General features: G+C 41.3%; 1 protein-coding gene across 5 annotated transcripts in view; it reads left to right on the top strand.

Annotated features, from left to right (window-relative positions):
* Positions 1-18,415, top strand: part of LOC139561001 (protocadherin-7-like) — a 211,893-nt gene extending 193,478 nt beyond the window's left edge. For 3 of the 5 annotated variants that reach the window (XM_071377795.1, XM_071377794.1, XM_071377793.1), the window contains one exon: positions 13,969-18,415. In XM_071377795.1, the coding sequence (XP_071233896.1) occupies positions 13,969-14,444 (476 nt within the window). In that variant the 3' untranslated portion in view covers positions 14,445-18,415. Of the gene's footprint in view, positions 1-12,783; positions 12,803-13,968 lie in introns of all 5 variants that reach the window. The other 2 variants (XM_071377796.1, XM_071377798.1) reach the window with 2 other exon arrangements.
* Positions 18,416-18,832: the final 417 nt, after the last annotated feature.

Genomic DNA, 18,832 nt, shown 5'->3' with positions numbered 1-18,832 from the left:
AGATGTTTAATACATTGTAAGGCTGCTTGAAAGGCATGAGCTCTGCTTAGTGTTTTGCGCTGGCTGTACACAATCCAATAGTCTCTCATTCACAATTTGACAAGCACTTGATAATGCCTCACGGCGGCATCCCCTTAATGCCGTAATGTACCTCCAAAAAACCCATGCCTTTTGCGGCCCGGAGTGCTGCGTTGTGCCCCTTTCCCTGAGTGTCCTGCGAAATCAGAAGGGTCTCTCACTCACATGTCACATGCTAGGGTCTTTCTCATAGGCTACATAAAAGTGAAGACAGACAGATCCGGGACGAAACTGCGCGTGTCCTTATCCAATTCCGAGGTGCATATTGAAGATATTGCAAATGTCCACATTTACTTTTCGCCAGCCAACAAGATGAGTAGGCCTAATGAACAGCAAAAGCACTAGCCTATGTCAATCTACTATCCTCAAAGTACAAAAGTCAACCTATTCTATTCTGTGCGAGAAATTCTATAACATAGTCTGGGACAGTTGTGGGATGTGATAAATCCCAAATGAATACAACCACTATTATCAAAACACCTTTTTTATGCAATGTGCCTGATGCCACAGATCAGAACGTTTAGCTTAAAATGTTGATACACTATTAAGGCTATTTCTTGACATTATAAGTGTAGCAATGCACACATGGTAGTAGGCTATAAGCGCAAATGTTCCATTCGCGGAAAACACCATTATCAAATTATGCATGTAATGCTTTTATTATAAAGGTTCATTTTTATGGTGAAAATGATCTTCCCCAAACGTGTTGTTTATATATGCCAGTTAGGCTCTGCACCCCTTGTGAAGTGGATTAATGTGCATCATTTTAAGAAGTTATTTGGCCACTTTAGTTGTGATACAAACCTTTTAAAAACATATAGGTCTATGGGCTAGGCAACTTGAGGAGTGCGACTATGATTCAAAAAAGTCACAAATAAAGGCAAGTGATAGGCTAATATTGTCACCCATTCAACTGTTCTTGATTAAATCTTGTCTTTACATATACTAAATAATATGTGTGACATTTGTTTCAATGTAGAATGGACCATTATCATGCACCTGTCTGGAAACAGGAGCAGCAGAAAAAATACATGTCATCAATGCACTTAAATAGCGAATGGAGAACGCTTTTCCCCGTGCCAGCCATAAGCAATGTGCTTAATATTAGGAAAGTTAACAAATAAATATAGTCGACCTAGCCTATAGAAAGCTGATGGGATCCTCGTCTTTTTATTAGCGGCCATCACTCTGTTTTCTCCCGCAAATTGCATAGCCTATAGAAATGTTGCGCAACATGAGCTCATTGGCTCTCATGAAGTGTTTGATTAGATTTTTGAATGCATTTGCATTGATGTCAGATTGATTCGATGGATGCTGAGCACCAGGCAGTTAGCAAGTTTGGTAAGCTGCTAATGACCGGCAGCAGCATCAGAGCCTAATTACTGTGACTAAACGGTAATGTGGAATTTGACTGCCTTCATGACTCGTGACCGCCGGTGTGGCGGTTATACGGTCTCCACAACAGCTCTAGGCAGTTATACAGTATATGCCTATACACCATATCCACCTGCGGTGTAGGAGATTAGCTGCTAATGCTAATGATGTGCTTAGTTAGCGTATGGCATTTGTGTGTGTGTACGTGCGCAATGAATGCATGATTTTTGGCAAGTATATATGTATAAATATATATATGAATGGAGGAGCATGAGGAGGAGGAGGGTCACCTCTGAATTTATGGGGCTTCGTTTTCCAACCTGACTAGCTAACTGATTGGGTAGAGAAAAGAGGAGACAGAGAGAGAGAGTAGCGTAAGAAATAGAGAGAGAGTCCGATTTGGTAATTGGCTGTGAGATCGTCACTAGACTGAAATTATGCTAGTTAATCTCTCTTCAATAAATCACCTCAGGAGTAGTCCCGCAGTACACTCATTATGCCAGATACTCATTATTGCCAACGTGTTGAAAGAGAAGAGCGAAAAACAGCCATGAATGCATAAATGAAGCACTGCCGGAGCTGGTCTATTGCTTCTGTACATTAGCCTAAGACATGATTCAATACCCAATGGAAATGACAAATACATGAGCTATAAGTATTTAGTACAGACCCATCATTGGGTTGCAGAATAATGCCTTCATCATTCTTTCAGACTTTTCAGAAATCACAATTTATTTTCCATTTAGATATTCATCAGTGTATTCTAGGAAGAGTGCCACAAAGTGCCACGGCAGTTGGATATTTTATGCTAAACCAATAAAGGTCAAGGAGCTGACCACCATGTTGGAATCCAACCAGTTGCCAGTAGCTTTGTAGAATCCAGACTGAAGTGGCTGCAGAGTGTCAGTGTTTGAGCTAGGGATTTAAAGGTGATTTGTAGGACTGTACTATCCTCCGTGTCACGCAGTGGCACTCAAACACCTCTGACAGCGCGCGCGGTGTGTGTTAATACCAACAATTACTGCTGTTGCGAACGTAACCCACTGCGTCTCTCATCTTCAAAAGGTCAGGACTATCCAGGCCTTCCTTTCATTTTCTTCCCACAGATCTCTCTCATGTTTCATCCCTCCTTAATTGTCTGGCAAACAGCTAAGCAGAGAAAGACAAATATCCCCTTTTTCCGTGTGGATGTTGTTACGTCTGTATTCCCCGTCAAGTGTTTAATAGTTCAACACCTCCCTTTGCCTCTCTCTTTTTCGCAATGTACCTCTACCAATTTTCTCTCCATTTCTCTTTATTCCCTTTACCTTTCCTTCCCCCGTCCTCCCTCCTCTCTCTCTACCATGCCCATGTTTTGCACCACCTTTAATCATAGCACTATTAGAGTTGTTTGATGGCGAGGCTATCTCTCAGGCGTAGGGTTATGCTGCAGGGGCCGCCCAAGTGGCAGATTGCTCCCAGTAAAACTCAGCCTGAGAGGCAGTAGATCCCTGGCCAGTAATTAGTTCTCATACCCAGGCTGGGTTTCACCTAATTAGATGAAACCTATTAGTGGAGAGAATGGGAGAAGACGACAGAATGACTGTATAGTGAATGATAGCTCTCTTTCTATTACTTTCTACTCCCACTATTCCTTCCAGCTTAATCTCTGTCTGTCTCTCTCTCTCTCTCTCTCTCTCTCTCTCTCTCTCTCTCTCTCTGTCCCTCTTCTTTTCCCTCCCTATCCGTTCCTCTTTTTATCATAAAGGCCTGAGAATTTTTGACAGCTGGTTTGAAGTAATCCTTATGACACCTGGCACTGTACGCTGTCACCTCCCTCTGATTGGTCTTTGGAGTAAATAGATATATCCTATCAGAGGGCTTTGATGAAGTTATGAAGGGATCACATACTCATTTAAAAGCCAATCTCGGCTGCACTCAGAGCCACTGTCTCGTGATCCAGCCAAGATGTTTTAAATATTGTATTATTGCTTTGTCGGCAGTGAGAATACATACAGACGGATAAACAATTATCCGTGTTCTCAGCAATAACAGTTTTATTTCGGTAAATCTAAAGCATGTGAAAGGCCTCAAGACTTTTGACTGTTAATTACATTTTAGGAGTGAGTGTTTTTAGACGCTTAACTAGGGAAATGTGACAAGGGGTTCAGATTGAATTTTGTAGAAGAAAGATGTGTCCATTGTAGGGAGAGACATACCACTAGCCTAATAACACCATGGTCTTTAGGGCAAAGAACACGTGTGTGTGTGTGTGTGTGTGTGTGTGTGTGTGTGTGTGTGTGTGTGTGTGTGTGTGTGTGTGTGTGTGTGTGTGTGTGTGTGTGTGTGTGTGTGTGTGTGTGTGTGTGTGTGTGTGTGTGTGTGTGTGTGTGTGTGTGTGTGCTTGAATGCGTGCATATGTACAGTATGTATATTTCTTTATCTATCTACATCCCCTCTGCCATCTAGCAATCCTTATTAGCCCACTGCGTTGTGGCAGGTATCCCTCAGATCAACCCTCTCCCTCCACTACTCCCTCTGTGTAACAGTGTGTGTCCTTGAGGCAGAATAGCTCCATGGTCAGCCTACTATCTAGCCTATATCTGCTGTGTCATGACTCACCACCAACCCCCAGCTCACTCTCTCTCTCTCTCTTTCTCGTGCTCTCTCCCTCCCTCCCTTTCCCAGCCACACTGACCCCTATCTACTGTGATTTGAATTTTGATAGGGGAGAGGGAGGGAGGGAGGTGAGGGGGAGAGAGAGAGATGGTGTAAAAACAGACATGCTGTGTTGATGTAAACACACACACATACTGGCGTAAACACACAAACACACACCATATATCCGTCAACTTCATACTCTGCAACATCTCAGTGAGTAGTCCACAGTAAGACCCCATATCTAGTAGCTATTGTGCCTCTGCAGGAAAGGCCTTTTTGAATAAGCCCACAGTACTTTAGCCTGTCAGCTGATACAGGCATTGAGGAAAGCCAGCAAAGTAAAGCCTGGCTCAGTGCAGCCACTGGCCCACTTTCAGCAGTCCAGCTTTAAGACACACACGTGCATGCATGCACGCACACACACTCACACACACACACACACACACACACACACACAGTGAGAAACAGAAATATCTTCCCACCAGCGTTGTAACAGCGGGTAGCCTTCACGGTGGCAGCATTGACTTTTGTCCATGTGTAATTAACTCAAAGAAAGGAGGAGAGACATCTTTTCCCTTCTCAGCCACCCTCTCAGCCACCTGTCCACCAGTCTATACCTACGAAGTGGAAGCCTCTTTTGAGTCCATTGAAAGGGGCTGAGGGCTGGAGACAGTAGGCATTATGTACAGACCCAATTGGCTGAAAGCCCCTTGGGTTAGAGTGACAGTGGTTAGCTAGCTGGGCGCATGGCAGGCACAGCCACTGTTTCCGGGCTCACCCTGGTCTGGTATGTTCTCTATATCACAGTGGTAGTCTTCTGCCCTGTGGAAGAAACCTTGGATCGGCCTTGGTATGGGGCTCTGAAGCTCTAAGGATGTGGCAATGCTTTGACAGTTGAGAATGACCCACTTGTTTTGTTATTATGGGAGTGGGCTTGAGGAGTGCTGGTGAAAGGACAAAGATCCGGCCCACTCTTAGGTATTTGTATTGTATACTTAATGAATGTAGGTTATTAACAATTTTGTACTTCCTTCTTATAGCCATTTTTTCCCTGAATTGGGTGTTCTCCTGAATTCATATTTGTGAGTACACATTAATTAGCATTTTTGAGTCATACATTACCATAGTTTTGTCCCTGTGCCCAACAATATGGCCTTCTTCCTGAGTAAGCTGTTACGATTCATCTCTATAATTCCGAGTCATAAGTCTGACTCATTTACTCAGACTAACCCAGTAGGAACCTTACCCTTCCAATGACCTTTGTCTAAAAAATAAAATGCTCACTAGTACAATGTGATCATTAACAAGATGTAACACAAACCGGTAAATGTTTTCTTAAATAAAAAATATAAACTTTAAATGAAAAATCCAATTATACTTTTTTGTGTGTGTGTGTGTGTGTGTGACTGGGAGGGGCACACCAAATATAGCACGCTCACATCCTCTGGAATTTTGTTGCTAATAAGACAAAAGACAGTGAAATAAAAAAATCCTTATTATGACTCTTTATACCTTTTGGTCACAGAGACTTGTTTTAAGTGCTTATTTGACGGTATTGGTGCCAACGACTAGTATGATTTATGTGGTTAATAATACAGGCATGTCAATGGACAGCCCTAGGGAAGTAGGGGCTTTCAACATGGTGGAGCAAGGAGAGAGAGGAAAAAGGGTCCTGCACAACATAGAGAAGCTTTCTCTGTCTGGCTTTGATCTTCTGGCCTAATTCATTATCACACTGTGAAACCTCTTCCTATTTAGCTGGGCTCTGGAGCCAATAGAACGTGCTGCTATGGAATAATCAGCTTCTCTCTGCTCTTACCAAGAGCACTTCAACATAAACTATATTAACTCTCTTTCTTCATGAAATATCCATATTTACACATTATTATATTACAGTATACAGAATTATTATTATTATGTTTATTTGAACAGGGACAATGAAAAACAAAACATCAGTCTCATCAAATAAAATACAATTTTATTTGTCACATGCACAGGTGTAGGTAGACCTTACAGTGAAATGCTTACTTATAAGCACTTAACCAACAATGCAGTTTTAAGAAAAATAAGTGTTAAGTAAAACATAGATAAAACAAAAGTAATAATTAATTTAACAGCAGCAGTAAAATAACAATAGCGAATCTATATATACAGGGGGTACCGGTACAGAGTCAATGTGCGGGGGCACCGGTTAGTCGAGGTAATTTAGGTAATATGTACATGTAGGTAGTGTGAAAGTCACTATGCATAGATAATAAACAGAGAGTAGCAGCAGCGTAAAAGAGTGGTCTGGGTAGGTCTTTGATTAGCTGTTCAGGAGTCTTATGGCTTGGGGGTAGAAGCTGTTAAGAAGCCTTTTGGAACTAGACTTGGTGCTCTGGTACCTCTTGCCGTGTGTTAGCAGAGAGAACAGTCTATGCCTAGGGTGGATGGAGTCTTTGACAATTTGTAGGGCCTTCCTCTGACACCGCCTGGTATAGAGATGGCAGGAAGCTTGGCCCTAGTGATGTACTGGGCCGTACGTACTACTCTCTGTAGTGACTTGCGGTCGGAGGCCGAGCTGTTGCCATACCAGGCAGTGATGCAACCAGTCAGGATGCTCTTGATGGTGCAGCTGTATAACCTTTTGAGGATCTGAGGACCCATGCCAAATCTTTTCAGTCTGCTGAGGGGAAAAAGGCTTTGTCGTGCCCTCATCACGACTGTTTTAGTGTGTTTGGACCATGACAGTTTGTTGGTGATGTGGACACCAAGGAACTAGAAGTCTCAACCTGCTCCACTACAGCCCCATCGATGAGAATGGGGGCGTGCTCGGTCCTCCTTTTCCTGTAGTCCACAATCATCTCCTTTGTCTTGATCATGTTGAGGGAGAGGTTGTTGTCCTGGTACCAAACGGCCATTCTCTGACCTCCTCCCTATAGGCTGTCTCATCGTTGTCTGTGATCAGGCCTACCACTGTTGTGTCATCGGCAAACTTGATGGTGTTGGAGTCATGCCTGGCCATGCAGTCATAAGTGAACAGGGAGTATAGGAGGAGATTGAGCACGCACCCCTGAGGGGCCCCTGTATTAAGGATCAGCGTGGCGGATGTGTTGTTACCTACCTTTACCACCTGGGGGCGGCCCGTCATCAAGTCCAGTATCCAATTGCAGAGGGATGTGTTTAGTCCCAGGATCCTTAGCTTAGTGATGAGCTTTGAGGGCGCTATGGTGTTGAATGCTGAGCTGTAGTCAATGCATAGCATTCTCACATAGGTGTTCCTTTTGTCAAGGTGGGAAAGGGCAGTGTTGAGTGCAATAGAGATTGCATAATCTGTGGATCTGTTGGGGCGGTATCCAATTTGGAGTGAGTCTAGAGTTTCTGGGATAATGGTGTTGATGTGAGCCATGACCAGCGTTTCAAAGCACTTCATGGCTACAGACATGAGTGTCATGGGTCTGTAGTCATTTCGGCAGGTTACCTTAATATACTTGGGCAAAGGGACTATGGTGGTCAGCTTGAAACATGTTTGTTTTACAGACTCAGTCAGGGACAGGTTGAACATGTCTGTGAAGACACATGCCAGTTGGTCAGCGCATGCTCGGAGCACACGTCCTGGTAATCCGTCTGGCCCTGCGGCTCTGTGAATCTTGACCTGTTTAAAGGTCTTACTCACATCGGCTACGGAGAGCGTAATCACATAGTCGTCCGGAACAGCTGATGCTCTCATGCATGTTTCATTGTTACTTGCCTTGACGCAAGCATTGAAGTAATTTAGCTCGTCTGGTAGGCTTGTGTCACTGGGCAGCTTGCGGTTGTGCTTCCCTTTGTAGTCTAATAGTTTGCAAGCCCTGCTACATCCGACGAGCATGGGAGCCGGGTTAGTACGATTCAATCTTAGTCCTGTATTGACACTTTGATTGAATCGAACTACACCGGGTCCGACGCTCGTCGGAGAAATTATGCATTGTACCAGATTTAGCCAACAGCTAATTTCCGTCTGCAGTCCCCAGGCAGGCGCGAAATATGGCCCGGAAAACATACCTCAATCCAGGGTTGAGAAATGTGTTGTACTCCGAATTGATAATGGGACAATTCTGAGCATTTATCATCCCTGGATTGAGGTGTGCTTTCTGAGCCATATTTCGCGTAGGCTCCGTGTTGTCTTAATTAATATACACCGGGATGCTGTCTGACCCTAGTGCAGCTGTAAACAAGCGGGTCTGTTCTGCTGGTTAGTGAACATATAATCAAGAAAAACATTATATATGAACAGACAACATACAAACATCATACATTTATAAAATAAAATGACAAAGTAATAATAAAAACTAAGGTCAAGACATACAGATAAGATTCCACACAGAAGTCATGACATTGCACATAATAATCATCGGACACATTGCTATTGGACCTATGGGTTGTAAAAACAAATAGTAAAAAAAGAAAGCTACAAAAACGGTTCATAAGTGTCTACAAACCTACCGTTCTTTTAACCACTTTTTCACCTTTTGTGTAAAAGCAATGACACTAGGAACACATGTTAAGTTTCCTGGAGGCTGGTTCCAGTGGTGAACATCTTTTACAGACAATGCGAATTGGGCGAAAGCTGTTCTACACACTTGAATTCTACAGTTTCCATTCACCGCTCCCCTGGGATGTGACCCTATAGATAGTAAAGTGGTCACTTGAGCAAGTCCATGTAAACATTTAAAAAGCAGCTTGGTCATGTGAAGTCCTATTTTTTCCTAACTGCTATGACTGATTTTATCACAATGCGTGCCAGTGGACTTCTGGTAAGTACTGTATGCTTTAGTGAGAAAGTGTTGGGATCAGATACGACTACTCTTACCCACCCCAAAATGAAAAATCCCCACACCCACCACTTCTCACCTGCATGCATTTATTTTGTGTAAAGGGATTGGGCAAAGGCAACATTTGGGGTTGAGAGTTACCCTTTAACTTGAAGATACATTTTCAACCAAAGCTTGAGACCCTAGGCCTATATGTATATTCTGTTTTTAGTTGAACTCTGGGTTGAATTTAAAACAATAGCTGTTGATGACTTCTCAAATGCTATATAGGCCTAAATAGTGTAATTGATGATATGACCTATTCAATATGGTTACTTTTCATTTGCTCAATTAAACCTACCCTTTGAAATCACTTCAATAGCAACACTGAACAGTGCTTTCAGAAAGTATTCACACCCCTTGACTTGTTCTAAATTTTGTTGTATTACAGCCTGCATTTATAATAGTTTAAATTGAGATGTTGTGTCACTGGACTACACAGAATACCCCATAATGTCAAAGTGGAATTATGTTTAAAAAATTTATTACAAATGAATAAAAAATTCAAGCTGAAATGTCTTGAGCCAATATGTATTTAAACCTTTTGTTATGGCAAACCTAAATAAGTTCAGGAGTAAAAATGTGCAAGTCACATAATAAGTTGCATGGAATCACTGTACCCCACACATACCATTATCTGTAAGGTCCCTCAGTCTAGCAGTGAATTTCCAACACAGATTCAACCACAAAGACCAGGGAGGTTTTACATTGCCTCGCAAAGAAAGGCACCTATTGGTAGATGGATAAAAAAAAGACAATGAATATTCCTTTGAGCATGGTGAATTTATTAAATACACTTTGGATGGTGCATCTATACAGCCAATCACTACAACAATACATGCATCCTTCCTAACTCAGTTGCCAGAGAGGAAGGAAACTGCTCAGGGATTTCACCATGTGGGTAATGGTGACTTTAAAACAGTTACTGAGATTAATGTTTGCGATAGGGGAAAACTGAGGATGGATCAACAACATTACAGTTACTCCACAATACCAACCTAATTGACAGAGTGAAAAAAGGACGCCTGTACAGAATGAAAATATTCCAAAACATGCATCCTGTTGGCAACAAGGCACTAAAGAAATACTGCAAAACATGTGGCAAAGCAATTCACTTTTTGTCCTGAATACAAAGTGTTAGGTGTTGTATTGGATTTACCCCAAACATTACTGAGTACCACTCTCTATATTTCCAAGCATAGTGGTGGCTGCATCATGTTATGGGTATTTCTGTAATCCTTAAGGACTGAGGAGTTTTTAAGGATAACAAATAAATGGAATGGAACTAAGCACAGACAAAATCCTAGAGAAAAACCTGCTTCAGTCTGCTTTCCACCAGACACTGGGAGATGAATTCACCTTTCAGCAGGAAAATAACCTAAAACACAAGGCCAAATATACACTGGAGTTGCTTAACAAGATGACATCGAATGTGGCCTAGTTACAGTTTTAACTTAAATCGTCTTGAAAATTTATGGCAAGACTTGAAAATGGCTGTCTACCAATGATCAACAACCAAATTGACAGAGTTTGAAGAATAATTTGCTTATATTGTACAATCCAGGTGTGCAAAGTTCTTAGAGACGTACAGAGAGACTGCTGCTAAAGGTGGTGGTAAAACCATGGATGGGAAACCAAATGGAAAGCTGTAGATAGCTTAACTCTCCTGTTGGAGGTCCTGCCAAGCCAAATGTTGTTGTTTTCTGATAGTGGATATACCATTGAAGATCTGACATTGCTTCAGAGGTACAAATTCAGTATATTTTATAAAAGGTTTGTCTGTGTAGAAAATTGGTTACCATTGTAAGAATATTTCCAAGATAAATACACGGCGCAGAGGACGAGAGGTCAATAGAGTACTAACGATCAATGGAAATAGTGTTTTTTCTGTAATAGGAGATTAATGATCAATGGGTCAGAGACATGGGAGGAATTTCAGTCCGGGACTCATAGCTACATGGCAAGTTCTCATTGGTCCAAATTGTTTATACATTGAACCTGAAATAGCATACTTGTTATTTGGCCATTGGCCCAGTTTTATTGCAAGGAATTCTAATTGGTCAACCACAGGCTAGGGCTTATAAACTACATCCTGTCCCTTTGTTCTGTGGAGAGAATCACGGAAGAGAATCACTGAGGAGAATCACTGAGGACAGGGGAGAATGAACATCTACCATCTACCTCCCCGCATGATTTGTTCTCTTTGAATAAACCTATTTTCCTCCCTCTGATTTGCTTTGGGGTCTGTGTTATTGAATAGTAACATGAACTGCTAACACCATGATGACATAATCCCGTGGGTGAAAAGTCACCCTCAAAACAACAGTTAACATTGATTACTTTTTAGAAACCCAATGTATTTTCCACGTCACTATACGTTGACAAATTACATTGAAAGAATGTTGATTCAACCAGTTTGTGCCCAGTGGATGGTTTCTGATCAAAAACGTTCAATGCACGCTCGTACAGAGATTGCAATGGTTTGTTTTTCTATTTCTCCTGCTTGTGACCAACTTGTAATACAATAGGAGAAATATGTGAGAAAGTAACATAGCATGCATAGCTTAGAGTCATCACATCTTGTATTTTTATAATAGTTTCTGTATGTCAGTCAAAAACAAAAAGTGTGTTGGAAAGGTTTGTGACCATAATAGCATCAGCATTAGCAGCTCAGCTGTTAAAACGAGTGGTTTAGCTAGATGTTTTCCCTGTGAGAAACATCACTATAGGTGGCATGATATGATATATGCTGTTGCAGTTCTCAGTAGAAAGCAGAGGCCTATCTCTCCACTGAGGGCAGTGGAGGTGATAGCTGTAGGCTGGACAGTATACCCGCGAGACCTTAGCGAAGTGAGAGGGCCTCCTCTTACCCTCCTCTCCTTTCTCTCCGAGGTGCTGGGAGTATGATTGGGGCGAGAGGGTGAGTAGGGCGATCAGACGAGCTCCGACACTCGGGAGCGAGAGGGCCGGGGTGTGGGTAGCAGCTCAGGACTAAAACGTTGATGGCTGAATTGTAGGGCCGACTGGGTGGAAGAGCCAATCAGGGCAATTCTTCCCAAGCAAAGGCATCTCTTTGGTCAGACAGATATGTGATCTCTGGTTTTATCTACCTGAATGCTCAAACATCAAGCGTCACTCTGGGGAGAAAGGAGATATATTACTTTTGTCTTTTCTTTCTTTCTTTCTTATTTTTTTGCCATTTTCCATCCATTCTACAGCTGTAGTTACCGTTTCACCATTAATGTCTGGCATGTTAGCAATCAACAGTGGTTGCCATGATTCCATTCTCTTTGTTTAGTGTATTTTTTGCTGAAATTAATCTTTTTCTATGGTTCACAAATAACATGGAAAATCCACCAAATGTCTTGTCTAGGTCTGCAGGTACTGTAGCTACTACCTTAGCACCGACTGCATATGGATTTGTTACGATCCATGGCTACAAGCGATTTTTTTGTATTGACATGCATATCGGTGGTGAAAAGGCAAGGGACACAGAAACAGAGGAATGGCAGTCATGATGTATTTGATACAAGATGCAGATTTTATAAGATTCCTTCTAACCAGACAAGCAAAGCAATTCATTATGGGGATCAAACATTCCAATCAACAGAACTATATTGCTTTCATTCTTTCTCCCTCTCTTCTCTCGATCATTTTGTTTATATCTCTATCTATATAAGTCTCGATTCACACTATACATGTTCCTGCACATATCTTTGATTAGTTTCATTGATGCCTTGTTTTTATATTGAATTGTAGTCTCATTCAATGTAGTGGGGAATTTCTCATACGGTCTATTTTGAAAGTGCCTACAATGCCAAGCACAACCAGTGATTTATATTCTATTCTTCCTTTACAGGAGAAAAAGAGCATTAAAAGTAAGCCATGGTTAAAATAACATTTTAAGGGCGGGGCAGCATGCTTTCGAGGTCTGCACTTCACCCCCTCTTGCTTGTTTTTTTTCTTCATACCTCACATCTTTCTGGTCATTAGCAGACCACATCTAACATGGCATCTATGTACTGTAACACTGGCAATGGCAGCTTTGAACATCTAGCTTTTAACTTAGAACTGAGCTTGTGAGGTAGATTGTTCTGTCGCATAAGATATATCGTTTCTGTCACTCGTCTGTTAATTTATTGATCTGTTTTCATGCAAAAAAAAATCAGTAAGTAACAATACTAAAAATTCATAGTACCGGTGGCAGTTGTGGCATAATAGTAGCTCTATTGGTGATATTCATTGTACACTAGTTGCAGTGAAGGTTTTAGTGCTGCGTTCAATGAATACAATGTATCTTTCAGAACAAATAACATGTACTGTAGTTAATCTTATTTTCCTTCATCTGTCTGGTAAATGATTAAGGCCCGTAGTATTAGATGTGATTGACTAGCAGGCTACCTAGATCAGACTGTGACTCTGTCTATCTCTAAATAAGAAATTGGCTTATATAGAGGATGTTATCACACTCTCTTTAACATACTCACACATGTCTACATACAGTACAGCAGCATACGCCGACATACAGAGTAGATAGCACTGCACATCATTAGACAATGGTTTAGGAGAAACACAATTTGCACCCGCTCCACATTTTGAAGCATGACATTATTTCAGCTATGACTCACTGTTTTCAGTTTGAGATGTTGTCGTCGTGCGGTGCAGTGTTCTTTTTTAACTTAGACTTTGTTTGTTTTGTTCATGTGGTGTGTGTATTGCATGAAAGCACAAGCAATTGTATCAATGAAATCCAAATACATTTGCCAATGATACAATTGAAAGCATAGTCACCGGTAACCATGGCAACCGAACCTAATTCGATTTATTTTTCTTGTCATCCAATTTTCAACGTCGAGATGTACAGACTAACGCATCTAATGGCAGAGACATAAACTTCCTGTTAACAAATGTAATGTGTCCCATACCATAACCTAACAACAACTTTTAAGATTTAGCTTTTCTATTAATAATATCTAGCTATGTCCCACTTCGGCGAAACGGAACACTTTCACTAATGACCCTTCTCTCTTCTCCTTCCCTTCAGACACCCGGACCTTGCCCGACGTAGCCATGACAGGCAAGTGCACCCGGGAATGCGATGAGTACGGCCACTCTGACTCCTGCTGGATGCCTGTGCGCACATCGCCTGAGCGCCGGCCCAAGACAACCACAACCCAACAACCAAAGCTTTCCACCTTCATGACTGGCGGTGGCAGCGGCAGCAGCCCTCCCGAGCAGCAGCAGCAGCATCCTGGCAGCCAGGAAGCCCTGGCCGCCATGTCCAATGGAGACCCCTCCTCCCACGTGATGCTGGGCAATGACCGCAACCGCAACCTGCTCAACAAGAAGACAGCCTCCTCCTCGTCCTCCTACGAGGGCTTCGGCTCGCCCAGTTTTAGCCCGCCGGGGGTTGAAGAGGGGGTGGTAGGTCACCCCATTGAGGAGATCCCTCTGGCCCCCACCGGGGAGTACAAGCCCTCACCCTGCGGCACGCTCACTCGCCGGGAGGTCTATCTGTGAGGGTGGCGGGGGAAGTAGCGCCATGGTACATAAACATCAACAATATAGTAGGTTACCACAACGACAACAACTAAAGACACTTTTTACTGTACCAAATGGACCTTGGCTGAGCAGGAAAGGTCCAAGGATAACCCTTCTCCAAGACAACAACATGAAACAATGCTAAAAGCTACGTGGATACAAACGTAATCCCTTTTAGAATTCAGATTCTGACCATATCCTGCAAGAGGAAGAAGAGGGTGGGGCTACTGGTGGGACTCAAAGCGAGACATTGGGTAACTGCTGCTGGCCGGCCAATGGGAACATTACTGCTGCCTGACCAACTCATTTCCATAAAACGTGCATGCATTATCTCTCCCTGACCCCACCTCTTAAAGACTGTACTGTACAAAAGAGGATCTTACTTTATTTTCCGCTCTTTTTCTATAACTGTACTTGTGAACTAGTTTGAGTGTGACAATGAGACATGTGACAAAGGACCGATGTCATGCCTTTTGGGGACCCACCCTCATGCAAGCGTCATATAGCCTACATACAGTAATGTGTCATATATCACGTCACGTGTCATGACCCCCTTGTGCTACTCACTCTGGATTCTGGATTCTGCATTTCAACAGTTTATGATTCAATGTTGCTTTCTCATTCAAAAAGAGACCCAAGACACAACCAAACAACAACAGACTGCGAAGGCTACTAGCATGGCATCATCGTTAACATTTGGGAAAGACTACGCTTTAACTTTCTGTCCTGTGGATGAGACTGTGTGTATCGCTTCATTCATAGGAGAATATAATTGACAAAATGGACTAAATGGAGTCAATGTGGTTGGCAATATCCAAGCCACAGTAGTCCCTGACCCACAGGGTGAATGATGAAATGATGTCGAAGTATGCTTATTTACCAGTGTGCATATAATACTCTCTTTGCCTCTTTCATAGACACCTATAGAAGTGAACATTGGACATATACATCGATTCAGACCAATGCTTTAAAGCTCACTTTCCCCTTCTCTATCTCTCTTTCTCTATCTTTGGATGGCCTGAAAGTTGAAGACAAAAAATACATTGGAGATGCAAGTTTCTATCTAGAACCATGACCAATCTGAACTGGTTGCCGGTCTTTGCTTGAGGTCCGTAATATGTTTGTACGTGGTTGTGCATATATTGCTTCCTATTCAGATGAAAGTTTCCCACATAGAAAAGCAGACACAAATTCACAATCAACACACAGCTAACATGTCATGGTAGAGTTGAGGTGAGTTCATTGAGAAAAATGCTGGGTATGTAAAAGTATGCATGATAGGGTAGGTTGAGCTGGTCGAGGAAAGCTATGTGGTGAAGTTTTTCCGTTAACATTATTTTGTGTTCAGGTGTGTGCTAGAATGAGCAATAAATACCATTTTGTACACAACGCTGACATGACCACACTCTCTATCACATAATGATAAGCATAGTACTCTAACAAGGTCCAACTACCCATGAATGGAGATGTCACTAATGGTGGAAGTACATTTCCATATGGCACAGACATCTTTAAGCAAGAATCATCTCAATGAATTACAATCGAAAATACCTATTGATGTACAGTCACAAACTGGGGAAAAAGACACCAGTTTAGCATCTTACAAGTTAGTATGCGAGAGAAACCAAAGCATAGGAAACAAGAAACTGGCATGAAGGTACATGGGAGAAACTACAATACTACTACAAGTTGCTTTAAATACATGCATATGTGTAAGTGTATAGTGAGAGCATATGTTGAATTGAGCAAGGGTGCGACATGTAGGCAAACGGGTAGGTATGTAGGCAAACTATTTTGGACAACCACATATACACAGAAACACACACAATATGAAGACATTGTTCCTCCTTACCCATCGCAAGTGGTCTTTTTCACTGGTGAGTAGGCACAAGGTCTTGCCACCATAACCGAGCAAAAGAATATCAGATAAATATCAGATGCAATGGAAACCCTTTTGTATGTTAGCTAACCCCTTGGTTCGAAACAGACTGCTTTTTGGCAGTCCACCAATCTGTAAGTACTACTTGTCGTTCGAAGAAGTGTTCCTATGCTTATAAACTGTATACATGCATATGTACTTTTTATTGCATGTTTAAAGGGAATTTACTTACTCAGAAGGAGAAAAAAAATGAAAGGAAAATACAAAAATATCCTTACCCTGTGAACATGGATGTCCATCTTGTTGCTTGCTTTTGTTATACCTAAACTGACATTAGCCATGTAGTATGACTTAGTATATCAGTTTGAGGAGGAAGAAATGTCTGTTTATTTAGCATATTTCTTAAACTTTCCATCATATTTCTTTGATTGTTTTTTTTTCATTCCTGTCAGACAAATTTCCAGAACTTTCCCCATTCCAGTGAACAAACCCTACAGTTTTAACATACATTCAGTTCAAGGTTGCTCACCTGTAATGTCTGACTTATATAGTACAGTAAGACGATTTGCAACTTTGTACTGGCATTGCATTTCCATCCCCCCCTTTTTCTCTCTCTCTTTTTTGATCTATGTGATATACAATAACAGTCAGAACCTTGGAAATAATCATATTTGTGTATTTTATTTTTTTGTCATATTTTCTGTTGACAATTTGTATATTTAGAGTGCTTCTGTAAAAAAGAAAAATGTCAAAAAAAACTAAACTATAGAGTGAATTCAAAATTATGCAATTGTGCCTTTTTATACCAATTGGTATGATTCAATGTTGGTTTGGAATGGTACAAAATCAATTATGCTGAGTTGCTTTCTAAAAGTAGTGAGGATGGTATTTATGTCAAATTTTAAATAACTCCTGAAGATTCTTATACGATAGAGGAAAAATCCAATGACCTTCTGGCTTCTCGGGATGTGACCAGTCAAATGTCGGTAAGCCTGATACAGTAGATACAGTGTGGTACATTGACACAGAGTGCTCTTGATGTGGTATTTATGTGGAATGTTCAAGGTATGAATATCCATTCCTAGCATAGTGTGGTTTCATTAACCAAATTACAACTTTTTGTACTGCTTAATATTAGTAATAATGACAATATATTCTAACAATTATTATCCTATGGTGTTCTGCTGATGTACATGTTCAGTGCGACAACCTTATGTGCATGAAACACTCTTCTGGATTGAACACATTGGGGCTGGCAGAAGAAAAACTTGGAGACATTTGACTGTTCAGGATGCGAGGAAGCCTAGAAGTGCTAATATGGAGGTTGAGAAAAAGTCGCGAGGGTGAGATGCTGACCGAATACACACCTCAGGATGTACAGCAAGCCCTAATACACACTCACAAACACACATTTACAACACGTACATTACAACATTTCAACACAGTATTGGAAACAATAGAGAAGTTGTGTAGTAGGTTCTCGTTGTGTTATAACATAAAGGAAATTGCATGTCTGTTTCTAGAAAGACTGAGAAAGTGATATAGAGGGAGTTATATATGAGCTTTTTTGATGAACTCTTTACTCAAACATTCAATATGCTACTTGTGCTTACTTCTGAATGTGCAATATTATCTGATAGAAAAGAAACAGGGAGAAAATCAATTGGTCTTTCCTTGACCTGGTAATCCACAGATGACTGTCAAGTTTGGTTTAAAAAAATATATATTAAAAAAGTATATTTTTGCTACCTGAGGTGTATGTTTAGTCAGCTCTCTCTTCTATTAGTTGTTGAGCATTCACAGTCTGTGTTGAGATTTGTGATATTAACCATAAACTATTTGTCCTGCGACTTGGATGTTGATATGGAAATTGAGGAAACCGTTTATCATCGTTTATTATGATTCACTATGCACGCAGCTTAGCTGAACATGGCAAAATGTATTGAACGCAAGCCCACTTCTATTTATGAAATCTTTTACATAATGTAATTTGCTTTTGTACAGGTTTCTGTAAATAAATTGCTTGTCATTTTCGTCTGTGCAGAAATTAAAATATAACATGGTAAAACTATATGGTATAAACTTTTTATTGGTTTGAATTAGTGTGGTTTCATACAAGCCATTAATCAACCACTATATATATTGACATTCATATTATTATTATTAGTAGTAGTAGTATATGTTTTGTTATATACTGTATACATACTAGTGCACTGCTAGCCCATCAAAAATGCATACATAACCTCAAGGGAAAAGTTTAACGTTATAATAGAGTGAAACACTGACCTTTGTATTTGTGTGTCTGAGCGTGTTTTTGTGTGTGTGGGTCTGTTGGTCTGTGTCTGCCAGTGTGTGCCCATCTGTGTGTGTGTGTGTGTGTGTGTGTGTGTGTGTGTGTGTGTGTGTGTGTGTGTGTGTGTGTGTGTGTGTGTGTGTGTGTGTGTGTGTGTGTGTGTGTGTGTGTGTGTGTGTGTGTGTGTGTGTGTGT

This window comes from Salvelinus alpinus, chromosome 31, assembly GCF_045679555.1.
Source record: "Salvelinus alpinus chromosome 31, SLU_Salpinus.1, whole genome shotgun sequence".
NCBI classification, from domain to species: Eukaryota; Metazoa; Chordata; class Actinopteri; order Salmoniformes; family Salmonidae; genus Salvelinus; species Salvelinus alpinus.
The sequence above is the reverse complement of the archived record's forward strand: the minus strand, read 5'-3'. Positions and strand labels throughout refer to the sequence as shown.